The following is a 27,270-nucleotide window of genomic DNA, read 5'->3' on the forward strand; positions in this document are numbered from 1 at the left end:
TCAAAAGAAACCATTTACATATTTGTTTGTACGTTAGCCACCTACCAGTCTAGGAGGGATCAAATTCTCTCTTAGTCAAATAGTAAAAAGCCTTGTAGAATCAAAGTATACATTTATAAAACAAAGTTAAATTTTAACCTTAAGGATAAATTTGAAAGAAGTAATACCTATTCCAGCCCTGTGAAGGCTAATAAAGGAATGTTTAAGGGCAGAGCATGCCAACAGTACAATTATATATGTGAAGGGCAAGATTTAAAATTTAAAAGCATTAAATACGAGTTTAAATTTTTATCACTTTTGTAATTGCAACTTCACATGAGTAGTATATATATTGCTTTCTGTGACATGCTTTTGATATTGGCAAAGCTGAATGTGCTTTAAGAAAACACATTTACCAGCATTACTATGCTATAAGAACTTCTAATGAGAACACTGCCTTTTTAAACAAAATTACAATGCAAGGATAATGAAAAGTTTTATTATATTTTTTGTATTGGAACAAGTTGCACCTAGTTTGAGAGGAGGGGCTTGGGAGCACACATTAGAATATTGTGAACTGCTTTGGCAGCTCAGATTAGATGCAAGTTCCCACCCAGGTCTAAATTATATGGTTTCTTTAAGCACATACTAAAAATATGTGCAGCTAAACTATAGTAACCTTATGGAAGGTTAATCATTTCCTATGTATGAACTTATTAATTGCAAAAAATTATTAAAGTATAATATATTTTATACGTTTTAACATGATTTTTAATTGATAATTTTAATGTAGCAACATTATTATTTACAATATTTTATTAGTTAATGATTTTATTGACTTTTTGAATTGCTATGGTGTCATAGGACTTCCTGTAGTGGCAATTTAAAAGTATATGAACAGTTCTGATAAGTCTCAATAATATAAGGGGACAAAAGTGCTTAACTTTGTTTAATAAATGCATAGTTTGATTCTACGAGGCTTTTCATCATTGTTTCAGTGATTCCTGTTTTAGACTGGGTTTACCTCGAATCGTTGTTGGTTATTTGGTTTTATTTGCTTGAGGTTCTGTCTGTATTTCTGGCTCTTAGTAAAATGCTCAGAAAGTAGGCATTTCCTTTCCTGTAGCATAACCTTTAAAGAACTACACAGCCCTGATATTTTTTATCCCTTTCCCCTGTTTAGGAACAGCATCATTACTACTAAAGATTGCACAAATCACCCTGTAATTGTAAAAGCCTGTATGTATACCATTGCCATCCATCTCTTGTAATATCGAACTAAACGTAAAGTAGTCTACCTCTGTGTCATATGTGTCCATCTAATATGTAAGGTATTTAGACAGACTATTAAAATCTACCATATAGGATTGTAACAGTCTAACATCCTGACTGACTTTACTGTGATATTTTTGTAAGTCAGTTTTGTAAAATGATGTGCTCCATCTTTGTATCATCAGTACCTGCATGAATTACTAGTAGTCTTATTATTTCCATTCTAAATTTTCAATCTATCAACAGGATTATTCCATCCTGTATTATCACTGCATATTAAATGTGTATTTCTGAAGACCCAAGTAAAACTGCCATGCCTGAATATTTGTCTAGTCCCATTCTCCAAAATATCCTCCTTCCTCAATATGCTCTAGTTTGTTCTCTTTGAATAATAGTTAACTGTCCAACTTCTAATAAACATGCATCACTACATTGTATGTTACACCAGCGTAGAGCAAATAATCATCTGACGTCATTCAGAGCCCTGTTGACATCAATAGGTAAAATCTTCCTGCTCACCCTTGATCCCTTTTTTAACCCTTTACCCTTTTTTGAGGCTTTTCTCTGTGAGATTTTCTTTTACCATTTTAATTCACCTGCTAAAGTTTTCCTGTTCTTCCTCTTCTTTAGCATTATGTTTTCTGAGTCAATACTATAAGTATCATCATCTTACCTCACATATTATATTCATACCCTCTTCTTCACTAACTTTACATCTAGAAACATCACAAGAAACCTCAATAACCAGCACAACAAGTTCTAGCCAGATAGATAAGGGGCACAAAGGGGTGTCTAATTGTATTGACAATGCAGAAGGAAAACAACTATCATCAACTTTCAAAGTAACACAGACGGTAACCCCTTGAAAGGACGGGACCCACTAGCATGAGTCCTGAAACATGGAGACTGAAGAACAATGGGCTTAGATATACCAAGTCAGAGATGGCTATTTCCTGGAATATTCACTTTTCTCTGAGGTATGGCAATCTTGGAGTTGGTATATATAAGTTTTGGAGGAGTACAAGGGTGCTTGCCTCCCCTGCAGAAAAGGAAGTTTAAAGGAGAAGAGTATCATTTCAGATTTGCTCTTCTCCTGTGTTTTCAATCTTTTTTTTACTATATATCAGCACTCAGCATTGTGACTGCTGATATTTCAATAGGGAAAAAACACAGTCATACCACGCATGCCCTTTCTTTCCATATTTAGAACAGTCTGTAACACAGTTTTAATACTATCACCAAACTGATCATGTGGCTGATATTGCCTCTTCAGATAGAAATTAAAAAAGTGCAAGGCATCTCCATAAAAGAAATACATCTCAGGGTGTCCTACTCCAGCCCATATGTCTGTTTCATGAAATAATCTAAGTAAACTATGGATTGTCTTACAGCAGTTAAAAAACATAATTCTGTGCTTCCAGTTCAATCAAAATATCAGTTCTAAATTATATAGTCAGTTTCCGTTTTAAGGTAGGTGTTGTTGCAAAAAAAAAAAAAAATACTAATTCCTTGGATATAATCGTTGCTTGCTTTGCAAATTTTGAAAAAAGGAAGCCAAGAGTTCAAAACTTTTTGAAGTCATTTCACAAAACTGCTCCTTTCCTAATTGTGAGTGAACAATTATCAGAAGCCAAAAACAATGGTTTAATTAAAGTATCCCACACCCAGTCTATGAAATGTTTTACCAGAGTTGAAAAAATCCTGAACTTTGACCTCTCTAAAAATGTTTCTTTCCACCCTCTTCTCCACTGCTGCCACAAAGCTAGTAAATAGCAGTCTATCCTTCTTTCTCATAATTTGCACAATGCACATTATTCTCCTGAAGGGCCCTTCTGTCTCCTAAAACACTGTCTATAGTATAACCTGGTCTGTGAGTCCTCCAGTAGCTGACAAATTCTCTCCATGCTTTCCCAATATTCAGCTTGCAATGTACATAGTTCTTCTGAAGTAAACTCCTGAGCTCATCAAAAGGCAAATCACCTTCTGACAAAATATTTTTTGCATCCCTGATTAATTTTTGTCACCTTGAAAGACTACAGCATGCTGCTGCAATTGTAAATCAGCTTCAGACTTTGGCTCAGCTACAAGATTTCCCTCCATGATAGCACAAAGTGACACAAGAACTCTCCCTATCAAAAAGAGTTGGGGAAGTTGTCTGGTGGCCTGGCCAAATGTCCCCTAGTCAGTAAGAATACTACCTTTGGTCTCCCCTGAAAAGTGGACACTGGCCCAGTAGGACTAACCTGGTCAACAAAGACTAAGTACCTAGTAGGTAAGTAAGTAAGTAAATAAATAAAGAGAGATGAGAACCTACATGTGCCCTTATTCTTTTTTGCTGGATTATCTGTGTCCGAGTACCCTGTAGTTTCTCTTTCAAGTTGCTCAGCTTAACAGATATTTGTAAAGTGCTTACCATCCAGTCTTTTCCATAGGACAATGTTAAGTCTGTCCAAACATCAAGATGCTACTGGGAATGAATAAAATGCAAAAAAATTATTTGGTTCTTAGGTAAGTACTAGACAATCTGTCTGCAGACCTTTACAAGCCTAGCCAAAACATTCAATTCAAAAGTTCTCTCTAACCTTTAGACCTGAAGTGCTGTAACTGGGCTGCCTTGCAGAAAGTTTTGTGAACCATTTCATTTTTACTTGGAGCCCCTAGTGCCATAATAAACTGACCCACTTAAAAACAACATAACAAGGTCTTCTATCTGTCTTCCAACACAGTGCAATTAGGTAATGAAACCACTTGATTTTTGTAGGAAAATACTTGCCACAGATCAGCCTTTCATTTGAGTCAGTTGCACTGCTGACAGAGAACAAATCTGCTGTCTGTGCAGTACCTAACATTATAAAAATTAAAAAAATATATTATTAGAACTGTGTTACACTGAAGTATGCTGTCTAAAAATAGAGGCAGTAAGACAGAACTAAAGTTCTTGAAGAACAATAATCCTGCAATATTAGATGAGCCTTTTTTATTTCTAAACAAGTATTACATTTCATGCTTTTGATCTTTGGTGGTTGTGTCTGCATTTTTGGCTTAGAGTATGATAACAGAAGATGCGCTCGGATGTGGAATGTAAGGTTTGAACAATAAGAATTAAATGAGACACTGTGGACACCCGTAGAGATGATCCTTTGTGTAGCTTGCTGTTAGTCTGTTAGACAACCTGCGACTGCACATAGAAACAGCTGTGGATAAAGAAAATCTTACTGCTTCTTTGTTAAAGGGACTGTAATGAGTCTGTTATGGAGTACTGTATTTCTTCAGTTTTAAGACAGCTTTGAACAGATATTGCAGGAACAGGTTTCAACTATGTAGTCTCAGCAGCTGTCATTAAAGCGTCCCTCAGATGAAAGCCATGGCTGCAGTTATGAGTACTGACATTTGAAAGTGAAACTCTTAAAAGTGTCTTCTTTGGCAAGAGTATGTAAAACATACCTCTCAACTGTCCAGATTTTTGCTTCACATTTTTGCCATGTTCCTCATAAAATGTTGGTTCTCTGGTAAATCACTGGCAAATCATTTGGGATTGAAGTTAGAAAATAATGATAGACATTTGAGTTTCAGATCTCATACCCTTCAGAAAATTCATGCTAACGCAAAACCTTTTATTCTATCAACTTTCTGCATTTGTAAGAGCAATATTTAAAAATTGCCCCTATTTTTGTCCCTTGCCCCCCCCCCATTATGTATGACTTTGCCCAGATTTCTTGCTCTAAGAAGTTGAGAGATATGATGTTGTTAATACTTTGCTGTAGTCATGCCCTACTCTGCCATCTCCCAGCCTGTTGCTCTATCTAAGCACTAAGCCTTAGCATATCAAAACAGAAGGTGTATACAATATCTGTAGGATAACCAGAATCTTTATTATATGCAGCTACTCACCCAGGGCTGCAACATTTGTAACTGCTCCTTTACATTGCATGCGATAGATTATCCAATGTCATATATTTCAGTAAGTCTGATTAAAAGCAAATAAGAAAATAGCATGGTGTTTATTTTACAAGTGCTAATCATTTTTCAGTCAAGACCCTGCACCACTGAACAGTCTCAAAGAAACAAATGTTGGAGGAATAATCCACAACCAGGCATGTGTATAGCAGCATTTACTCATGGTCGGTGTAGTTTGATCATGAGGGCAACGCACGAGTGATTAAACAAAGGTAAATCCTGATATTCCCACAAACAGGAATGGATTATTGCTTTTATACAATAACATTATTTAAGAAAGAAATAACTTTCCTTTCTTAAGTAATGCGATTGTATAAAGGCGCTTTAGTCTTTTTCAGTGTTGTCTTCGCTATGCTGATGTACAGTGCATGTGTATGGAACTTAAGTTCCCACACTTGCACAGTACTTCAGTGCAGGAGAAGCAATAGAGAAAACAGAATTTCCATTGCTGTTTGTTTTATTTTTACTGTTGAAAATAGACATTTACAGGGACAGCACAAAATATGAGGAAAATTAGGTATGTTTCTACTTTAGTTTTGCAGAACATACCTGATTTTTCTCATATTCAGTTGTCCTCCAGTATATGCTAATAAAAAAGTCTGGATGTTCGATGGTACTTCAACGACCAGACCCTTTTATGTTGGTATATGCTCAATTTACAATGGGCACACTGGTAGGGCTGTCCAATCAGCATGCTTATGTTTGAATAGTAATGAGCTGTTACTGTATACTATAACTTACCCTGCAGTTACATTACCTCAAAGCTGCTTTATTTAGTTACTTTTATTATATGGTGCATTGGGAGTAAAGACCCTGTGTGCAAGGATGGGGAGCTTTCTCTATGTGAACAACATTTGCCATTCCCACCTGTTTGACAACATGTTTGTAGGATTGCTGTTTGCTAAGAATGACCTGATAAAATGTGTTAAATCCTTCAAAGTGCTGGTACTGTAAGGACTGGCCCCACATGTCAAAGCATTTCATCAGTATCCCAAGCTAAAACAATGTACTGTACTATTAAGAATTTCTCAGCATTGGCTACATTGTATCTAAGAGAGCCAGCTAAGAGTTATATGAGCAAGGTCACTTATTCCAATAAACATACCTGCCAGTCGAAGCAATTTTCAGTCTGCTGTTCCCTCATGGTTACTTTAACATAATTAAAGGTCTTCATTTACTACACTGCTAATGCAGCATACTCTATGCAACCAGGACTACTAAGCAATAGAAGTCACTATTAATAAGAAATCATGCTCATCTGAAGCGCTGATTAAAATCAGAGATTTTCATTAAAGCAGTACACTTTGATTGAAGATATTGGTAGTCTGTGATTAACAATGTCAGCAGAAGAAAAGGTATCTAAATACATATATTTTTTATAAAATCAGAGATTTTAATTGAAAACAAATACTTGTAGACTGAAGATATTTGGTAGTGTATTAGTCAGTTATAGATGTTTGATATATAGCTATATATGTATATACAGATGTGTGTGTGTGTGTGTGTGTGTGTGTGTAGATAAAACATACAGACATGGACACACTCATATTGCTACTGTTTACATATATGTTGTAGTACATATAACTGTGAAATGGCTGCGGTGGTGGTGCTGCGGTAGCGTTGTCGCCTCACAGTACGACGTTGTCCTGTTCTATTCTCAGCTAAAGCATCTTCTGTGTGGAGACATGCGTGAATGGGCGTACCTTCGTTGAAGGTTGTGCGTCAGGCCTGGCAAGTCGGTACGTAAAAATCTACTGCCAATCATTAGCAGACCGGAGTTCCACTGTGGCGACCCTTAACCGGGAAAAGCCGAAGGAAACAACAACATACAACTGTGAAATAGATAGATAGATAGATAGATAGATAGATAGATAGATAGATAGATAGATAGATAGACAGACAGACAGATATATATTATTATACCATGGTGGTTGTGACCAAAAATAAGAGTACAAGTGACGCAAATATATGCAAACAGTGATGTAAATAATGTCAATAAGAACACAAATGGGTGGTACTAATTGGAATGGGGTGGACCTCTATTACAACAACTAAGTGACCATTACAACTGATCAAACAACTGATGGGGTCAGTCACTGTTATTCACAGACTGCCTCAGTAATCATTCATTATAGCTGTTTTAATGACTATAACTCAGGTGTCTGACTACAATCAACAAGGTCAGTCTTATGTGAAATGGAGTCTAGACCAATGACTCCATGGGCACATGCACCTTCCCAGTGACTGTCTCTTAGGTTTATAGGTAAGTACTAGGCTAGTTGCAGTTGTGGGCCATTTTATTCGTAGCCAGTTTCCCTTTTTCTGCTCAAAATAACCTATTACATTTGGTTATAGATTGGCTTTATCCATTCCATGGTCAATAATTATGTATTACCCCTAATGAGAATAACTGGGATCATACAATAGATAATTTGAGGGGACTCATGCATAAAGCATTTAGGAGCTGGCTCTGTCCATTAGTAGTGCAGGGGGTAGTACTAGGGAACATTTTCTGTTTCCAATCCATACAATCTATATTATGCTTGAATATTGGCAGAGATTACCTTTTTCAGTGGATGGGGAGTCTGTTTCACAGCAGCAGTATCCTTTGTGAGATATCCTGTCCCTTCAAACTGTCCTGTTGATGTTGCAAAAGAATTTTAGATCCCTAGGCCGAGTATGTCTGATGCCATTTGACTTGCTGATGTGAAATAAATCCATCAGTAATGGCTTGCAGGATGCCTTGTAGGCCAGACACGTCATCTCTTTAGTATAGTGACAGGGTTTTGAGTCAGTCCATGTAGGACATGTTGTTTAGGCCTTGTGTCCTTTTAGTAAGGTACCTCTGGGCATTCCAGTTGTTGCATGCGTTTGGACAGACACATGCCAAATGGGACTTAGATTCAATGATTTGTCTAATGTGGGCTGACTACAGCACCTTTACTTATTTTATATTATCTTATTCCAGCCCATGCCAGCCAGATGGATTACTTTGCTAATGTTCTTTTTCAGTTTGTCCTCCTTTTCAACATTTTTCTCCATCCTTTTAACATACACTAACTTCCAAAGACTCCACTGAAATATGTGTGGGGGAAATAACTGAATTAATCCAGGGACTTTAGGGCCATTAGACGCCTCTCTCCCCAAGCCCATATGGTTCTAGATGCTCTGAAATACATTGCAAGAGCTTATTTTTCACTATTATTTCTTCCAATGATGGCATGAACAACAATCATAAATATGTAAAGAAATTCAGGCTTATTTTTTACTGTCAAGGAAAAATAAGGTGTGTCTAAAGCTTAATGTCAAAGCTAACAAAATAGAAGTTCCCAATAGGCTGAGATGACAAATTCATGAAAAATAAATAAATCCTATTTGAGAATAGTGCCTACCCCTGCAAAAGAGTGCCCCACTGATGTGAGATTAAGAGTAGGAGGAGTTGTCTTCTGCAACACCCCTATATACGAGGGATAGTTTTAAAACATTACCTAAATTAGACATAAAAACAAAAAAAAAATTGTAAAGTAAAAAAGGGAGGTCTGAACCCCTTACACTCTTGAGACATAAAGAAATAGCATTAGCCCAGTACGCTAACTGATTACTTAGAGTGGCAATGTTTTTACATAATAAGTACGAAACTCTAATCTCTGGCATTATTCAATGACTGCAGCAGTACATTAGTTATGAAGGACAGGGCTACTAAAAGAGGCAACAGCAGGTTACATCAAGGGCAGACAGAGACAAGACAGATGCATGTGTGTCTATGTGGGAGGAGGTTTCAGGACAAAGCTGACAGGAACACTAGATGACCCTTGGATTCGGGTCTATATTATAAGACCGAAAGTGCAAATGTGCGACTAAATAAAAGTCGGCACATAATGCACGAAACCTAAAAACAGCAAACAGCCACATAAGCAAATTTTTTCCTAGGGAAAAAACTTATGCGGACGTTCGCTAAAAAAAATTATTTAACACCATAAACAGGTGGGGGGCTTCACCCTGACACCCCCCAATGTGGGGGGCTCAGCCCTTCCACACCCCCTAACTAAATATACCAACTCTGAGATTGCACTATAGGGAAGGAAAGGGCAACTCCATGAAGTTGGTCAACTATCTCCTTGCCCTATGACATATTCATCGAATCACTTAAATGCAATTCGATGAATATGTGTCGCTGTTTCCTTATTCGCTCAGAAGCATTTTTGTGCTTCTAATATAGACCCCTTGGATTCACTTTAAAGGTTAGTATAACAACAGTTCTAGCATCACAATCCACATTAAGAACACAAATAAGAATGCAACTCTACAGTTTGGCATTATTGACTTACTGTCAGGATCCATAATTTATAAGGGCAGGGACAAAAAATAAGAACACACATTGAGGATGTTCTGACAGATAAGAGGAAAGTTGGTGCAAGTGTATTTCAATGTTTGCATGTGTGTGGGAGAGTGAATGGGAGGTGCATTTATCAATACGATTGCACTTACATTAGTTAAGGCCGATTCAGAGATATGCAAATTAACCAATAATAAGGTTTTCTTCATTGTGGTGAACATGTTTCTGAATTGCAAATTCACCCATTGCAACCCCTTTTGGCTGCAGCTGTTACTACCAATGATGGTTCTATCTAAATCCCTGGGAATCTTTTGTTTCATTTCATTGTTGATGTGCTGTTTCCAAAAATTAATTTTTATTTTGGCTGAATTAAGCATGTTTTATGCAAGCTACAAAAAAAAAACAGAATGATCATCTTTCCTTTAAAACTATTAATTGGGCTTCTCTGGGAGTAGTTATTATCAGAAGTAAAAAGAAAGGCCCATTGGTTGGTTTGTAGACAATACAGATTTCTCCTTGGGGACACAAAATAAGGTCTGTGCACAAGCTAATGAATTCTTGCAGAAAATCAGTTTGCTACTCATGAGCAAGCATCCGGAACTCCTGAATCAGTTGGTCAAAAGTAATATCAACTTAAAATAACATTTGCATGCAGAAAATACCATTCATAATTTGTGTCCAAGTCAGAAGGAGACTGGACAATCTTCTGTAGCCTAACCTTTAAGATCTGTTCTAGGAGGGACAGTTCCAGCATCTTAGAAGGAAGCTGTTGTGTCTGTATTATCTAAAGAAGGTAAGCACCCTTCAGACCCAGCTTCATATAGACCAAGTTCAATTTGAAACCATCATTATAAAGTGTTTATGGTCAATACTTATAATGAGAATGGCAAAGGTTTTGCCAGTACTGATTGATAAAGACAGAAGTAGTACTGTGGTGGGGAGGCAGACATTTGAAAACATTAACAGGAAAATGCTAATCCAGGAGGAAGCAGATTAAGAAAAATGCTAGTATTTTTAGTGGGTCTTGATGCAGAGAAGTTATTCAGTACAGTCAGCTGCAGTTTTGAGTAGGGTGATGATAGACATTCTCTTATAGTGTAATAAAGTTAGGTGTAGGAAGGGTTGGAGGCAAGAACTAAGGTGGGAAGATTACCCTCTGACAAGCTGTGGATGAACAGTGGAACCAGACAGGGTGTTTCCTTTCCCCTTTATTTGCTTTATACTTACAACTACTGGCAAAGAAAATAAGGGACTCACAAATGTGAGGACAAAACTGGTATAGTAATCAAGAAAAGTTAGCTCTATTCACATATTATATTATAGGTTCATAGGTACTTACAAGGCTATTTATCTGTGAATAACTTAAGAAACCTAGCCTTACATATCCATGGTTGTTTTAGCTCTTGTATTTTGCATACAAAAAAGAGAAGGCTGAGCAAGGGTATGGTGGGACATTTACACGTTTCCAGTATCTATGAGGGCCAGGGGTGCTATTTATATTTCTGTTTATCCATCCAGTTATCCAAATTACATTTGAATAGAATAAGAGAAGCACTTTGCTTTATGTAGAGTAGAAGACTGTTCCACAGAAGCAGTATTCTCTGTGATACAACCTGTCTGTCCAACATGTTCTATTTATTTTGAAAAAGAGATTTGAGATGCCTTGAGTGGGACTTCATGATCCTATTGGACTTTTGAATGTGTAATAGGTCTGACAGAACAGGGTCTGCTGAAGCTCTCTATGCAAGGCAGAAAGTGCCTCTCAGTAGCCTGTAAAATATTGAGAAGGACAAGGTTTTGAGATGGTATCCATAGTTTGTCTGATTTATCTCCATAAAGATCCTTACCATAAACAACTTTAAAGATGAAACTGATCAGGCTTGTGTGTCTATAATTACCCAGATCTGTTGAAGTTTCACCTTTGTACAAGGGAATGACTATTGCTGTCCACCACTCTTCCTACACAAAACCTGTTTTGTGGCTGATAATTGAGCAACTTCTGTAGGGGATCAGACAAGTCTTGTTTCAGGCTGACCTGAAGGCAGCCTGGCATGTTATTTGGCCTCCATACACACAGTGTTATTTGACTTAAATAGTGCCTTGAAACTTGACCTTGGGAGATTGAGTTGGGGGCATATATAGGGGTAAGTAGTAAGAAAATATTAGCTTAGAGGGGTGAAGTTTGAGCTAGGTTTGTCTGCTAGTAGATTGGCTATTTCTGCTGGGTCTATGCAATATCATTTACTATTAGCTCTGCACAGTTCTGGGCACTGTTTCTGACATTTAAATGTAACGAAAGAAGACTTTGTGGAAATCCTTCACGTGGGTGTCTGTCTTTACATTGTATCTGACTTTGGTTGATTTGATCATGGTCCGGAGTTCCTCATTTAGTTTTGCAAGAGCATTTGTGGCATCTTGAGAGTTAGATTTATTTTTGTAATCAATACATTTTTCTTTTATTATATTATATTTTATTAATTATATTTATCCGGGCTAAATCATCAATACTGATCAGTGCATTACCCCATTAAAGAAATATCTGTCTATACACACACACACACATGTATACATATATATATATATATATATATATATATATATATATATATATATATATATATATATATATAGGCTTACTATCAAATGGCCGATCAGACTTTGTTCAATTTATGTTAGTCCGAATGCCCAATTTGATAGTATCAAAAGAATGAATAAATAAATGTAGAAATGCACAACAACAAATGCACTACAGCATTCGCTGTTGTGAATTTCTACATTTTAATGCAGATCACACTATAGTGGGGATTGGGAAATGTACGCTTTCCCTCACTGTAGTACAATCTCAGACTTTGTATGTATATATAAGTATCAGGGGGTGTGGGAGACTTGCCCCCTTGCAAAAATGTTCTTTACTGTGTGTTGCCCAGTAATAGCAGTTGTGGAAGTGTGATGAATGTTCGAATTGTGTCGAATTTGAACATTCTCCACTTCCATGTTCGACTTTTTTGTTGATTGCTGTTTTTGTTTTCATTTCTCTGATTCGTAGAAATGATAATTCACCCAAAGTACGCTCGCTGAATTCATAGTAAACCTATATATATATATATATATATATATATATATATATATATATATATATATATATATATATATATATATAAAATAAACATCTTTGGGTTCCACAATAGAGTTTATTTTTGAAACTGACATTGCTTTTATTTCTGAGGGGATAGATGTGTCTATGCAGCTATTCACATGTGCATTACATTTGCAAGTGAAGAATGTTTATAAGCAGTGGGGTCAGCAAAATGGAAGTGGCTTTTGAATTTAGCCAGGTCATCACACAGTTTTAGTAGACTAGCCTTTGCATACAGTGAATATTAAGATATTAGAAGATGTTTCAGGATTTAGTCTTATGGTGAATTTCATTGACTTGTCCTTTGATTTGACCAGGGAGGAAATTACAACTGATGGGAGCAAAGCTGCCCCATACTGGTCAATATCAAAACCAGGATTTTATAGCCCCTGGTTATGGAGTGATCTAATTAGTCCAGGGAGTTTGTATTTATGACATCTAGAAATCTTTGGGTATACATGTTTGAGGATGTATAGTTTCCCAGTTTATGTAGGGGTATTTGAAATATCATATGAGAATGATATTAGGCTTAATACAAAATGACTTCATATTTGTTAGGTGGGAGATGTGGTCCAAGGGGGGACATGGAGGAGATCCTTTATTTAGCTATGACATAAGGGTTTTTGTTAATAGCAAGTAAGATGTTAGGAGTTCCAGATCATTATCTTATTAATCTAGTCTGGCAACAAAGTGTTGCTTTAAGAATATTGTGACACCACTCCCTTTAGTGCTTTCATCTAATGTGGTAGACCTGCACATGTAATGGGGATTGAAACCCTGCACTGATGGAGAGCTTTGAATGGTCATGATGCAGGTCTCTGTGATGATGCATGTATGTACCAATGTTTTCCAGGGAAAGGAGTGCTTGTAGAGAGTGGAGTTTTCTGTTAAGGCTCTTAGCATTGAGCAGCAATACCCTAATGTTATACAGATTCTGTTAACTTAAGTTGGAAGCTTTAGAAGACGAACATTGCCTAAACAAGCAATATGGGAGTGGAATAGGATTTAGCTAATATATGAAATCCTTCTTGGTGATGGTAGAATGCTGCCCAAGGCTAGGTTCATAACATCCTCAGACACACATTCCTAGAGCTCTATCATGTTTGTCTTCATATAGTCCAGGGAAGTACATCTCAAGTCATTTACACCCACATGTACCATGATTGTGCCATATGTGCACTTATGGTGCATGGACTATAATGCCTTCATGATATAGTGAATCCTGCAGCCAGATAGGCAACTGACAGTGACCTGATAAGTGGTACATTTGGGTGGAGTCACCCATGACTAAGATATTGGATTGTGTGGAGGTTTGATTATGGACTTCTGGACTGAATCAATATGACTCTTAAATGTATGTTTCATCATGGGTGCTGACTGTTTTGTGTGTTTATTTTGTACTTGATGAATCTAGAAATGATTTCATTGTTGTGGAATATTTTGAGATAGTTTTCAAGTCCTTTCAGGGTATAAAATAAATGAAGATAAAGCAATGGCTATAGCAGTAAACTGTGTACCCACACATGATTTGATTTAGCACTACCCATATTTATAGAGACGAGACAAGATAAGATATTTAGGTGTCAAGATTTTATTATGACAGCTAAGGATTTGTGGAAAGAGACTAAACAAAAGATAATACAAAGATTAGTAAGATACAAGCAGAGGAAATGCTTCTAGTTCCTTTAGTTTTATAGACAGGTCAGACATGTTTTTATCAAGCAGAGGATAAGTTGTGGACCATAATTAATAAAGAGTTGAAAACATTTACTTAGAATGGAAAGTAGGCAAGAGATAAGTAGGATTCGATGTTTCTCCCCAGAGAATAAGGTGGTTTAAGAATACCTGATTTGAAGGGATACTTGCTAGCAGTTAAAGCTCATATACCTAACACTAGCAGAAGGTTACAAATTGAGGTGGAAAAGAATGATGATTAAACAGGGTAATTCAAGGATTTTGGATGCAGGCCCTTATGGAGAATAACAACCACCATACAGAATACTATATTTACAAAGTAGCAAAAGGTATTCTAAGAACTAAGCCAACTTGGGAATGAAGAAAGGAGATTTAGCAATATGGATGACTCCCAGAAGGGGCATAAAAATAGACAAAAAAGGGCTGGAATTTAGTGGAGTAAATTAGAAAAGGAACCAAGGTATTTGGGACAAATAGCTAGGGAGGGGAAAATAATAGAACAAGATGAGGCGAAGCAAAAGTTTGGACTACAAGCTAGAGACTGCCTTCCCTACCAAGGATTGATAATAGAGTACAGGCAAAGAGAAAGGGACAGGAGAGTACAAACTGAAATAAAATAGCTCTGGATGAGTTTTTAGGTGAGTCTAGAATAGAAGCTGCTGTTAAAAAAAGATAATTAGTCGAATATAAGTAAAGGAATCAGTCAGAAGAGGTTAGAAAAGGTTCAAAAGATAGAGAGAGAGAGAGAGAGAGAAAATGCAAAAGGGAGCATACAAAGGAACAGTGAGAGGAAATTTGAATGGCTCCCAATTATGCAATGAAGTTCAAAAGGTTAAGGATGTTTGCATGGAAGTGTTTGCATAGGTATTTTTACACCCCAAGCAGACTTCAAATAAATTTCCTCAGGTAGTTAGCAAAAGTTGGAGGTATGGTGGGAAAGAGAAAGGTAACTGGAAGCATTTATTCTGGGAAAGTATTGAGTTGGCAGACATTAAAAGTTCCCTACAGGGTACCTTGCTCGAAATGTTGAGGGAGCAAATGATTGTAACTTAGGAAATTATGCTTTTGAGCTGGGGTATAGGATCCGAACCATCTGGACAAAGTAAAGACTTCCTAAGTTTAATGTTACTGCCTGCTAAAAAAAGCAATTCGTAGAAAATGGAAATCAAAATCAAACATAATGAAAGTATTGAACACTGTAAAAGAAATAAAAGAATTGGAGGTGTTATCTTTAGAAAAGAGAAGGAGAAAATTACATAGAAATATGTGGGACTTGTGGTAACAATACATGCAGAATAATATTTAGGAGGAAAAGTGAAATTTAAGGGAATACAGGACTTGAGCAATTTATGTAATGTTGAAGTGAATGACATATGCATAATGCAAAACTAATGAAGAATGTTCACAAAAGTTTTTCTTTTCTATTAATATATTAAAACTATGAATTTAAAAAAGGTCTATAAAAACTAAGCTCAGTTCTAAGGGCTAATTTGTATGCTTCAGGCACTTTAACAAAAATAAGCTGATATAAAAGGAGTTATTTAAGAATGTAGTCTGAAAGACACAGCACCGATGCCAAATTATTTTGAATCATACAGTTAATGAGATGTAAGTTAAGTAGATACATGGTGGTGTGAAATAATTATATTTTGGCACATAGGCATTTGTGGCTGACGGCCTCCTGGTAACCCTCAAAATGTCTACTGCTTTATGGAATACCCCATCTCTCATGATGGTTATGTACCCTCTGATGCTGTGTAACAAGTATGAGATGCAGAGTTTAAAATGTTTAGAACATTTCAACATGTCAGTGTGTGTTTCCATTCCCTGTTTCTGAAGTTTTTTGGTGAGCTAGGAAAGAAAAAAGATGACTGTGCTTCCAACTGCTTTTCTTTCTAGCATTTGATCAGAATGTTCAAAAAAAAAAAAAAAAGGAAAAGCAGAAAAGGTGTACTGAAATCTTCTTCACTTTGAGAAGGGCAATGTAGTTTACCACATCTACTGTCAGCTATAGTGTAAAAGTGATTCAGTCCGAGATACATGTATAAACTTAGCAGAAGTGTGTCTGAAGAAGTTGAGTAGTGCCATTCACAGCTCTCTGCTAGAACAGGCTTAGCCTATGTATCAGGCATGTTAGCTGGAGGAATATTTCAGGACCTAAATCTATGACTCGTAATGAGACCTTTATCACTCATCACCAAACCTGGTTAAGAATGAGATCTGTACTGATTAGCAGGAATGAAGAGAGTATGTGAATGAACTAATGACATTTACGTTATCAGGCAGTAATGCAACCACTACATCAGGACAAGACAAGATGTCTGCAAAGTGATTGGCATAAAAAAGGATACAACACTGAGAAATACCACACTACTGAAACCATAATAATAGCATCTAACATATCACAGACTCATTTGTTACAGAAAAAAAATCTTATTCAGTGATACTAATGCAGTCATTTATTGTAGCTAAAAACTTGTATCTGTTATTAATACACATCTCTTCAAAGGCACATCTCTTCTGCACGTAGTCCATTTCTGCACTGTATAATTTTATTACACAATTTACCATGTACAAAAATGTAATACAATATTGATAGCTAGCAATACACTTAATATCCACTAAATTATTATTCTTTCTTCCTATGTAAAGGACTGGATAATTGCACCAGAAGGGTATGCAGCCAATTATTGTGAAGGCGAGTGTTCCTTTCCACTAAATGCTCACATGAATGCTACAAATCACGCAATTGTTCAGACTCTGGTAAGTAAAACTTTTTATTTTATATGATTTATTTGTTAACAGGGTAGCTGTATTTATTAATTAACCCTCTTTAGCTAAGTGCCAAGCTCCAAATACAACTAAAGACAGAGTAAAATACGAAGGAATAGTTAAAATAGCCCACAAATTAGTTCAGGTAGAGCAAAATACAAGCAAATAACTGTTGAAGTGTTCAACAATTATGTTAAATCATGCAATTAACAAGTAAAATACACATGCATTTATAATGGGCCACCGACAGCCTATAAAGCATGAAACCAAAGCCAGGAAGTATAACACATATTTGCAGCATAATGCAAAACGGGATAGTAATCAATATAAAATATTTACATAATTGCATATATAAGTGAAGATGTATAAATAATAACAAAACTACCATATTCAATAGCCTTGCTTCAAAACAAACCTAAAAAAGAATAAGGTAGAATTTAAGTACAAATCATATTCCTGTAACTGTTATAGTTGTATGAAGTTGGAATCAGACATGTTAAGTTTTATTTACATTTCTTCTAGCTGTATATGTATGTGGATACCTAGTACATGTTAAGTTTTGCCAGACGTATTTTGCGTTCTTCTAGCTGTATAGATATATAGATTGTATCACCTGTTGTAACACGTCTAACATGAACTGATTCTAACTCTATCCACATGACAGTTCCTTCATCCTTTGCCAAATATCTTCAATAGTGATATTTTGAAGAAAGGGTTACTTTGAAGTAGCTTAACATTTTTGTTGCAATGGGATACCAAGCTAAGAACTCAAGTGACGGTGGCATAAAGCATGTCTATTAGTCCTCATTCAAAGGAATCCTGAGGATTATGCAGATCTCTCATAAGAAGTAGAAACTATTATAAATTGTCCATACACAGGTTTGGGTGTATCTGTGATACAGAAACAAAGCTTTGCAAGGTACTTCCATCCCCCTTGCCTATTAAACTCGTGTGACTCTGTGAACAGTGGTGGCTGTTCACATGGTAGACATAGAAGTCAACTATAAATGTGAATGGCTGTATGGATGGATTTCCAAACTCAGCTTGACAGCTCTGACAATTCTGAACCCCATAAACATATTCAAAGTTTCTAAGTTAAACAATAATATTGCTGAAGAAAGTTGGATAATCATCTCAAGAAGTATTCACAGAAAAAAAATGTCAACAGTCACAAATGCTGCAGTGATAGTCTGTGGTATAGGTGAAGAAGAAATAAATCCTACATCCCTGCTATGGTAAAATTTGATCAGCCTGTATGAACATGATGCAGTTGTATATGTGCACCAAGTGCTCAACAGATGATTACAGAAACTATAATTTTCAGGTTACATTTATGAAAAAAATATTCAGTTTGTATATGTAGGGAATGATTATTTCTATCTTATTTGGGAACTAACGATGCATCAAAGTGTGACTGTTCAACTGATTGTTGCATGCTAAAAAGGGCTTTACTGATCTCACTGCCATATTTTTAGAACACATCTAATGTATGTATATATATATATATATATATATATATATATATATATATATATATATATATATATATATATATATATGTGGGTCCCATTTATTTATGTACTCACCATAACATTCCATGTGTGTTGCCCATCTTGCCTTCATTCTTACTAGGTTGGGTTCGGATCCGATCCAAATTAGATTCTGAACATACTTTGGGTAAAAAGGAAGGGTTTGTTCATAAGAATACTCTCTCTGTGAAAAAGCACGTAGGGGGCTTTATTGACAAGCTTGCAGCTCTATCAAAAGAATAGTTTTCCAAGTTAAAAATTTGAGATCACAGGATGATGCTGTCTTAAAAGGGGGAAAAATCAAACGGGATAAGACAAAATTCAAGTCCCATGGTGCTGGAGGGTCCTTAATAGGTGGTCTTAATAAAAAAGCACCTTTAAGAAAAGCTTTGCATAGACTGTGAGACATAATATTGAGACCTGATTAATCTAAATGGAAACTGGGTATCTCTGCTAGCCGAACTCTAATAGTAGCTGCAACTGCACCTTCATTGAATAGTTTCACAAAGAACCCTAGAATGGGACCATATCAATATGTTTATGAGAAGCCCATAAAGAGAATCTCCTCCATTTGCTTCTATATAACTTTCTCATTGAAGCCTTATGAGAAGAAATTAGGATGTGTTTTACTGATGAAGAAAGATTAGGGAGCCTGGCTGTGGTTGGAATCAGAGCAGCCAAGCTGTCAACTTGAGAATTTGAAGGGAGGGATGGAGCATTCCAGATACACTAGACAATCTCGACGTACTGAAATCTCAAATTTCAGTATGTCGAGACCGAATAGTGGAAAGTGCAGTTACTTGAAACTACACTATGCCAAATCCGGAAGTGTAGAATCCGCCGCTATCGTGGTGTCGCATTCATTACGTATGGTGCGGTTTGTGGATTTATCTGGGGTTTCAGGTAAGTGTTGTTTGTTTGAGGATATTGGGTAGGGATTTTAGTGTGTGTGAGTGTGTGCGGTGGTGTTTTTTTGTGTGATTAGTGCGACCTCGGAGTTAGAATATATAAGTAGGGGGTGGGGGAGGTGCAGGAGAGTTTGCCCCCCGCTTATAGGTAGGTTAGGTGTGTTTCTGTGTGTTGTTATGTTTGTTTAGTTAGGTAGGTGTATGTGTGTGTGATTATGTGTGTGTGTGTGTGTGTGTGTGTGTGTGTGTGTGCGCGTGTGTGAATGGTCGTGGTTGTGGGTTTTTGTGTATGTGGGTTTTCGACTATTCAGTCTCGAAATACTGAAATTTGACATTTCAGTACTTCGAGATTGTATTGTGAATCCAGCATTCCTGACGCATGAGTCAGAAGGTTTGGAACAGAATCCATGGCTTCTCCCGGAGATGAGGCCACAGGAAGGAGAACCAGATTTGATGAGGCCAGTATGGGGTGATGAGTATTAAGTCCCTTCCCAAGTAATTGGCTTTCTGAAGAACTTTGGGTATCAATGGAAAGGGAGAAAAGGTGTAGAGGAGACCTGAGGGCCAATCATGTATAAGTGCAACCCTTGGTGACTTCCCCGGGGGGAGGGGGGGTCAGGGCAAAGTAGCTGCTGCATTTGGCATTCATGGATATGGCAAAAAGGTTGCAGCAAGGCTGGCCCCACTTCCTGTTTTAGGGACCACTCGTGAGGCATTAGAATCGCTCAGCTGAGTCTGTCTGCAATCACATTGGGTTTCCCCAGGATGTGCATTGCTATCAGAAACCACTGGGAGGAGGTTGCCCAGGGCCATACTCTCAGGGTCTCCTGACAAAGGGGGTAAGATCTGGTTCCTCCTTGTTTGTTTATGTACCATACAACTGACATGTTGTCTGTCTGTATTGCAATAGTTCCCAGCGAAAGAGAGTCCTGGAATGCTTGCAGTGCTAAAAGCACCACTCTCATCTCTAGGACATCAATGTGCAAATGGGCCTTGTGATCCTGCCAAGTGCCTTGGACTGTCTTTCCCAGATAATGCCCCCCCACCCCACCCTATCTAAGAAGCATCTGTAGTCACTGTGGCTAGTGGTTGGGGAAGTACAAATGGTCAACCTAGCATGACATGAGTGGAGTAAAGCCACCAACAGAGGTCTTTTTTGCAATATTCCATTATCAATATATTGTTGGACATGGGCAGCTCTTGCATGGACCACTGAGTGGGCAGTAACCACTGAAGAATTCTCTTGTGCAAATGTGCTAATGGGATCAAGGTTATTGCTGCTGCCATGGTTCCCAGGACTTTGAGAACTGTCCTTGCTTGCACTTTTTTCTTGGAATGAAGATTTAAGACCTGATGTTGTAGGACTTTTACTCTTTCTGGAAGAAGTTTGGCCATCATCTTTGCTGTATCTAATTCTGCTCCTATAAAAATGATTCACTGAGATGGCAGCAAGGCAGATTTTTCATAGTTTATTGTGATTTCTAGGTGAGAGCAGAGCTGCAAGGTGGTGTGTCTCACTTTTGTTAGTAGATGCTCAGTGGTGGTGGTTAGGAGCCAGTCATCTAAGTATGGAAACACTCAGAATCGTAGGCAACTCAAGTGAGCTGTGACTACTGCCATACACTTGGTGAACACACTCTGGGGGCTGTAGTGAGGCCAAAGGGCAGAGCTCAAAACTGGCAGTGGCTGGCTCCCAGCCAAAAGAGCAGGTGTCTCCTGGATTGCCTGTCCATTTTTATGTGGTAGTACGCATCCTGGAGGTCTATCGAGCACATCCAATTGTCTTGCCCTAGAAAAGGGAGAACTGACTGCAGTGTTGCCATCTAGAACTTGGACTTTCTTACAGATTTGTTTAGGTTGCTGAGATGCAGAACTGGTCTCCAGTCCCGTTTTCTTTGGAACTAAAAAGAATCTTGAGTAAGTTCCGGATCCTATTTGTTCTGTGGGGACTGTTTGGATGACTCTTTTGTCTAGCAACTTTTGAATTTCTAGAGTTGTCTGTTCCCTTTGACTGGGTGGAACATCCGGGATGATTTTTTTATGTTTGGGACAGGGAAGGAAAATGGTATGCAGTAACCTCTGGATATGATGCTTTGTACCCACTTGTCTTTTGTTATTGTTAGCCAGGCTTTTGGGTACAAAGATAAGCGGCCCCCGACTGCCTCCAGAGATGGACAGGTGGGCCACCCTTCAGGGTGCACTGAAAGGGCTTACCAAAGAAGGATTCCCAGTCACCCTGATTCTGCAGACCCCTTCTGCCATATGGTCGGTGTCTTCCATTACCACTTCCCCCTCTGCCCCTGGGGGAAGAATCACTACATGTGTCCTGGAAAGCTCTCTGGGATTTTTGAAACCACATTTTTCCCACTACCTTTCTGACCTTTGGGGTAAGGTCTGGTAGGCAGGGAAAAACAGACTCTTATGGCAGAGAGAGTCTTTCCTTCTTGTTCACACCTGGTTGGTGTGTCCTTGACTTTGGGCCCACAAAGGGACAAACCATCAAATGGGGTATTCACAAAGGAAGATTTAAAGGGCTCCACAAAGTCACACAACCACATCCAGGAATGTCTCCTTAGGGAAATCCTTTAACACACTGCTTTGCTCGCTCCATCCACTGCATAAGAAATCAGTCTCATGAAGGAGTTGACCACTGAATTTAAGGTAGAGAGCTGAGAGGAAACTTTCTCTGATACCTCTTCAACTATTAAAACTTGGTGGGTATCTCCTAGTTCTTTCAGGAGATCTCTCTGCAATCTGATAAAATGAGTCAGGTAATTCACAGACCTAAGAGCAAATGCCGCTGAAGAAAAAAATTGTTTTCCATATCTGTCCATCGTGCAAGACTCCTTGTTTGGTGGATGAACAGAAGAATACGTCTCTGAGAGTTCCTTCTTGGTGGCTGCTGCCACCACCATACCATCTACTGGGATTCCCTTAGTTAGAAGATTTTTCTCCAAAGGACAGGTAATGAACTTATTTGGTCTCAGAGGAACCAGTTCCGCAGAATCTGGAGATTCCCACACCTTTCGGGAAACTAAATCCATAAGTTTGTGTAAAGGTAGAGACACCCAAGTTGAGGAAGGGTGAGATCCAAAAGCCTTCAGGTACACAGACTCCTCCACTGAAGGGTTGGTGGACTTTCAGCTGCCTCTCTGTTTAAGTATTTCCAAGATGTCTCCAAAGAAGACATCATCAGGAGGTGACAGTGGGGACCCTTTGGCTTCATTGAGGTCCGTATCTGAGGTGACAGCCTCCTCTGGAGACTCTAAATGCTTCCTCTTGCATAACCTCTTCAGAGGGGTACACTGGAGAGGTTTTTGAAGAGTGGGGGGCACCCAGTGGGGCATCCAGAGGCTTACTTTTTATAGGTATGGTTTTGTATGTATGTTTTATATGCTGCAGCTTTTATATGCATAGGTGCTATATGGCTATAAAATTTTAGCTGCACCACAATTGATTGATTGAATGTGTTTTTCTGTTGGGCTGTTGTACTTTTGAATTGTATAAAGTGACTGTTGATTTTAACTAATGCATACACACTGAAGAAGGGACTTTTCCCGAAAGCTTTGTGGAGTAATAAACTGGGTCTTCACTGACTTTGCATGTCCGTTATTGGATTTGTTTAGTTTGCGGTTTGTAGAACTTTTAAATAGAGATCATACTGCAGTGTAGATTGAGAAATCTACCCTTGCTTTCACTGCAGTGTGATCTCTGAGTTGGTATATATAAGTTTCAGGGGGTGCAGGGGGGCTTTCCCCCTGCAAAAGTTACGGATGTGTGTTGTTTTGTGTTAGAGTCTGACTAGGGTTTCATGTTGGTGTTTTGTGCTTCGGCATTTTGAGGTTTTGGAGAAATGCATTTTCACGTAAGTGGTCTCGGCAAATTGGGTTTCGGTTAACTGTACTTTCGGTTAACTAAATGGGATCCATATGTGTACACATATATATATATATATATATATACATTTGTTCCATGTGTGAGGCTGCTCCCCAACACCCCTGCAGATTTATATAAACTTACTCCAAGATAAAAAAACACTATGAAAAGGAAATACTTGTTTAAACCCACTATTCACCAATCTCATGTTAAACTCTCTTACCTGCACTCATCTGCTAGTACACTTGAATACAAAGACACACATACTTTCACTCAAAATACCTCACAGATGAACACTGAACATCATTTATACACCACTCAGAAGAATCATAACCAAATCCATATGTACACACGTACCAGAAACAAATCTCTAAAGCTCAAACAGCAGCTCCATACCACAGGATGCATCAGCTAAATGGGAATTCATCAAACATGCTCAAGGTTCCCTTTTGGAAAAAATGTCATATGAATACAGAAATGAGAGACTATCATTGTGGACAGTTCACTGGATCATCCCCCTTTGGTTCCACAAGCCAGACATCTGAAAGGAAGAGCACTTAGCTGGAATTCTGCTAAATCCTTACTGAAATGCATGCATTACACAGCTGCATGGTAATGAGTGGCATTGCAATACAATGGCACAGATGCTTAATATTGAGCCATGAAAGGCCAAGTAGCATGGGAAATAAGGCTATTTAGTCCCACAGTTCCTGAACGTGTCTCATAACACATTGCACTACTCAGACATGCTGGTGGTAGCCATGCATATCATAGCAAGCACAAGGTATGTGACCAGCATGCTTGTGCATGTGTATACCTGTAGTACCATGGGTGCCATGCTATAACCATTCATAGACCCACAGTTCAATGTTAAGGAGATACAGTAATGGCACAGCAAAGCTCTCTATGTTGTGTAACACATACTCTACAATATGTCTATGCACAGAGGTCCAGTTTGTTGTGCCAGAAACAGTAAGATTTTTTTCTTTCTTTATAGGTGTTTCAAGAGCAGCTGCTACAGCAATTTGATAGGCCTTTGAAGAAAGTGAAACCTGGCATGAACTTTTTAGGATGCTCAGTGATGTCAGTGGTTCGGGTAAACACTACTATAGTGACCTGAAGTGGTGACACCCTGACCTGTTTCACCAGTATGAGGCAGAGTTTAGGGAAAAACAGGCAGAAATATACTGTTCTTATTTTATGTGTACACTTAGGAAGGCATACTGTATTTTCCAAAGGTAGAGTGCAAGCTCAGCATGGTTGGAAGTAGCAGATAAAGGGCATGATTACCCAGCATTGCAATGTATGTCATAAGCAATGGTCCAATGTACAACTGTGACTGTTTTTGTAGTAAATGTAATTATATTTTTCCCCTCTACTGTGTCATCCTTTTGCAGATCCAGCTGTAAGAGAGGTGGGGGAGGTGAAGCCATGTTTTAACTGGTCTATGCTGGCTGAAGCCTCTCGAAATAGGTTATCAGTGGCCACCAGTGTTGCCTCGCAGCAGGATGATGTTGGTTTCTTGTTTGGAGGACACTTGTAGAGGTCATGCTAGTGTCCTTCTTGACTGCTTCTCAGGGTGAGGCAGACACCACCCTTCTTTAAGTAATCCTGAAGGGTCTTCTGCCTTGATCTTCCAGCATAATTTGCAGAGGCTGATGGCTGTGGAAGTGCATATGCAGCTGTTTGCTCACCTCACCAAAGTGGCGCATCTTCTGGCATAACTTCTGTAGTCACATGACTGGCAGGAGGGAGCAATCAGCCCATAACATTGGTCACCCAAGTAAGTGATGTCAGATTCTGTTGCCTTCTGAGCTAGCATAGCATCCAACTATGCTGACCCTACATTATTGCCATCCTGGTGCTTTCTCTTCTTTATCTACCATTCCACATTCCTTGTTAATTATCCAACCTCCCCCTCACCATTTGTCTAACCTCTGTATGCCTCTTTCCATCCACTATTCTTCCAATCTTTTAGGTGTCTATGTCTGTCTCCCTACTACCCTTCTCAACTTTTTGGGTGTTCCTCTCACTTGTCCAAGTTAGTGTTTTATACTAGTCTCTCTGCCCCTGCTATCTTCCCTGCCCCCACATACAACCTTTCATCACTATAATTTCTGCATATTTGTTTTCTGTAAAAGAAAGGAAAAAAAAAGAGTTCTTTCCCTTGATAACCCCCCCCCACAACACACACACACACACACACACACACACACACACACACACACACACACACACACACACTTCATGCTTTATGGTTACCCTTCTGCCTTTCACCTCTGGTTGCTTGTTCTCTCTTTTCCTACATTCCTAACTGCCTCATTTCCTCCCCGTTTATATGATTAACATGATTGGCGCTTGTGCATTCCTCCAATGATTTTGCTGTTGCTTTTCTACTAGATGAGTGCAATTTGCCACTGTGTCACTACATTGCATGAATGAGTGTGCATTTACTTAGCTGAACTAGCCTGCCCTCCTTGCATGCTATATCACATTGGTTGTGTGTCCTATTTAATACTGCTCTAGTCATCAAACAGCAAAGTGTTGCTTCTCCCACTACCAATATGTTTCTTTTTACTTATGCCATCCTTGGCTTGGACTGCTAGAGTAACTCAATGTCCAATACATGTCTGAATAACTGTGTGTTTTTTCACCTAGAGACCCCCTTGAAAATTACCACTACACGTGTGTATGTACCCCAGTCAGTGATACGAATTTACCTTCTAAGTAGTAAAGTTCATCTATCTTTATTCCATGTAAATAAAACAGTAGATCTTTTGAACAAGTAGTACATACTGTTTTTTTAAATAAAGCTTGCTGCATTCATAGTTGTTCTTTTTCAGAGACAATCAGTTTGATGTAGTACATGGAACGTGGTCATTACACACAGCTATCCAAAAAAGACAAAGCAGTTAAGTGCTGCTATAGTGTCAGACCCGATCTTAACAAATGTTAAGCACTCCCCTGATTAAGGTTGGGTCTCATGCTATGCCATCAAATCTGCCAGTACTGCCCAGAAAATGACTGCAGCAAATTTTCTGCCTACTACCTGCGCAGGTAACGTGTCCCTGACTTATAAAATTGGAAAAATGATAGAATAGTAGGATTTGTGTTACTCTTCTTTTCTGAAGGACACAAAGACTGAGACTCCAATGTATGTCATTATTTAGTGACTTCAGTCCTCAGTGATTTGTCAGAAAACCACAGATTTTATGAGGACCAGACCAAATCTATAAGATGAAAATCTGGACAATTGAGACACATGGTAATGTGAGTGTAAACATGCAACATATTTTATACTGCACTTCTGACAGTATTTGCAAAGCGCTTTACAGCTGTGAAAGCTGGCAAAACCTTGAGTGTTTTTTTCTGCTGCTAGTAGTACATAGTTAAATGCTCCATCCACTACAAAGAATTATGATTGAGTCTCTGACCATAACCCTTTATTACCTGTTCTTGTCATGCATGCCAAAATTCACTTCTCAAGCTTCACTCTCAAGGTTCATTTCTTGGCATCCATGCCTCAAATAATAAGCTGGTTGTGATCAGCGACCCGCTCATAATCCTCTTAATAATGTCATTATTAGAAACACAGAAAAGGTGACAGAACAGTTATACCGTGCAAAGTTAAAACACGGGTAAAGAAACATTGTGGAATGAGGATTATTATGAACTTATGACAAGTACAGAATGGATAATGAAAATGTTATTGTTCAGCATTATTATGGGAGAAGAAGGCAACAAATCTGGTAATGTCTACTGTGCACAGTTCACTAAACATTAATAAAGACTTCATGCCCTATAGCACCT

General features: G+C 38.2%; 1 protein-coding gene across 1 annotated transcript in view; it reads left to right on the forward strand.

Annotated features, from left to right (window-relative positions):
* Positions 1-27,270, forward strand: part of BMP6 (bone morphogenetic protein 6) — a 1,112,490-nt gene that overhangs the window by 1,008,608 nt on the left and 76,612 nt on the right. Inside the window, exon 6 of the mRNA XM_044065417.1 lies at positions 17,028-17,138. Coding sequence (XP_043921352.1) covers positions 17,028-17,138 — 111 coding nt within the window. The remainder of the gene's footprint in view (positions 1-17,027; positions 17,139-27,270) is intronic.

This window comes from Protopterus annectens, chromosome 3.part0, assembly GCF_019279795.1.
Source record: "Protopterus annectens isolate FY-2018-M chromosome 3.part0, PAN1.0, whole genome shotgun sequence".
NCBI classification, from domain to species: Eukaryota; Metazoa; Chordata; order Ceratodontiformes; family Protopteridae; genus Protopterus; species Protopterus annectens.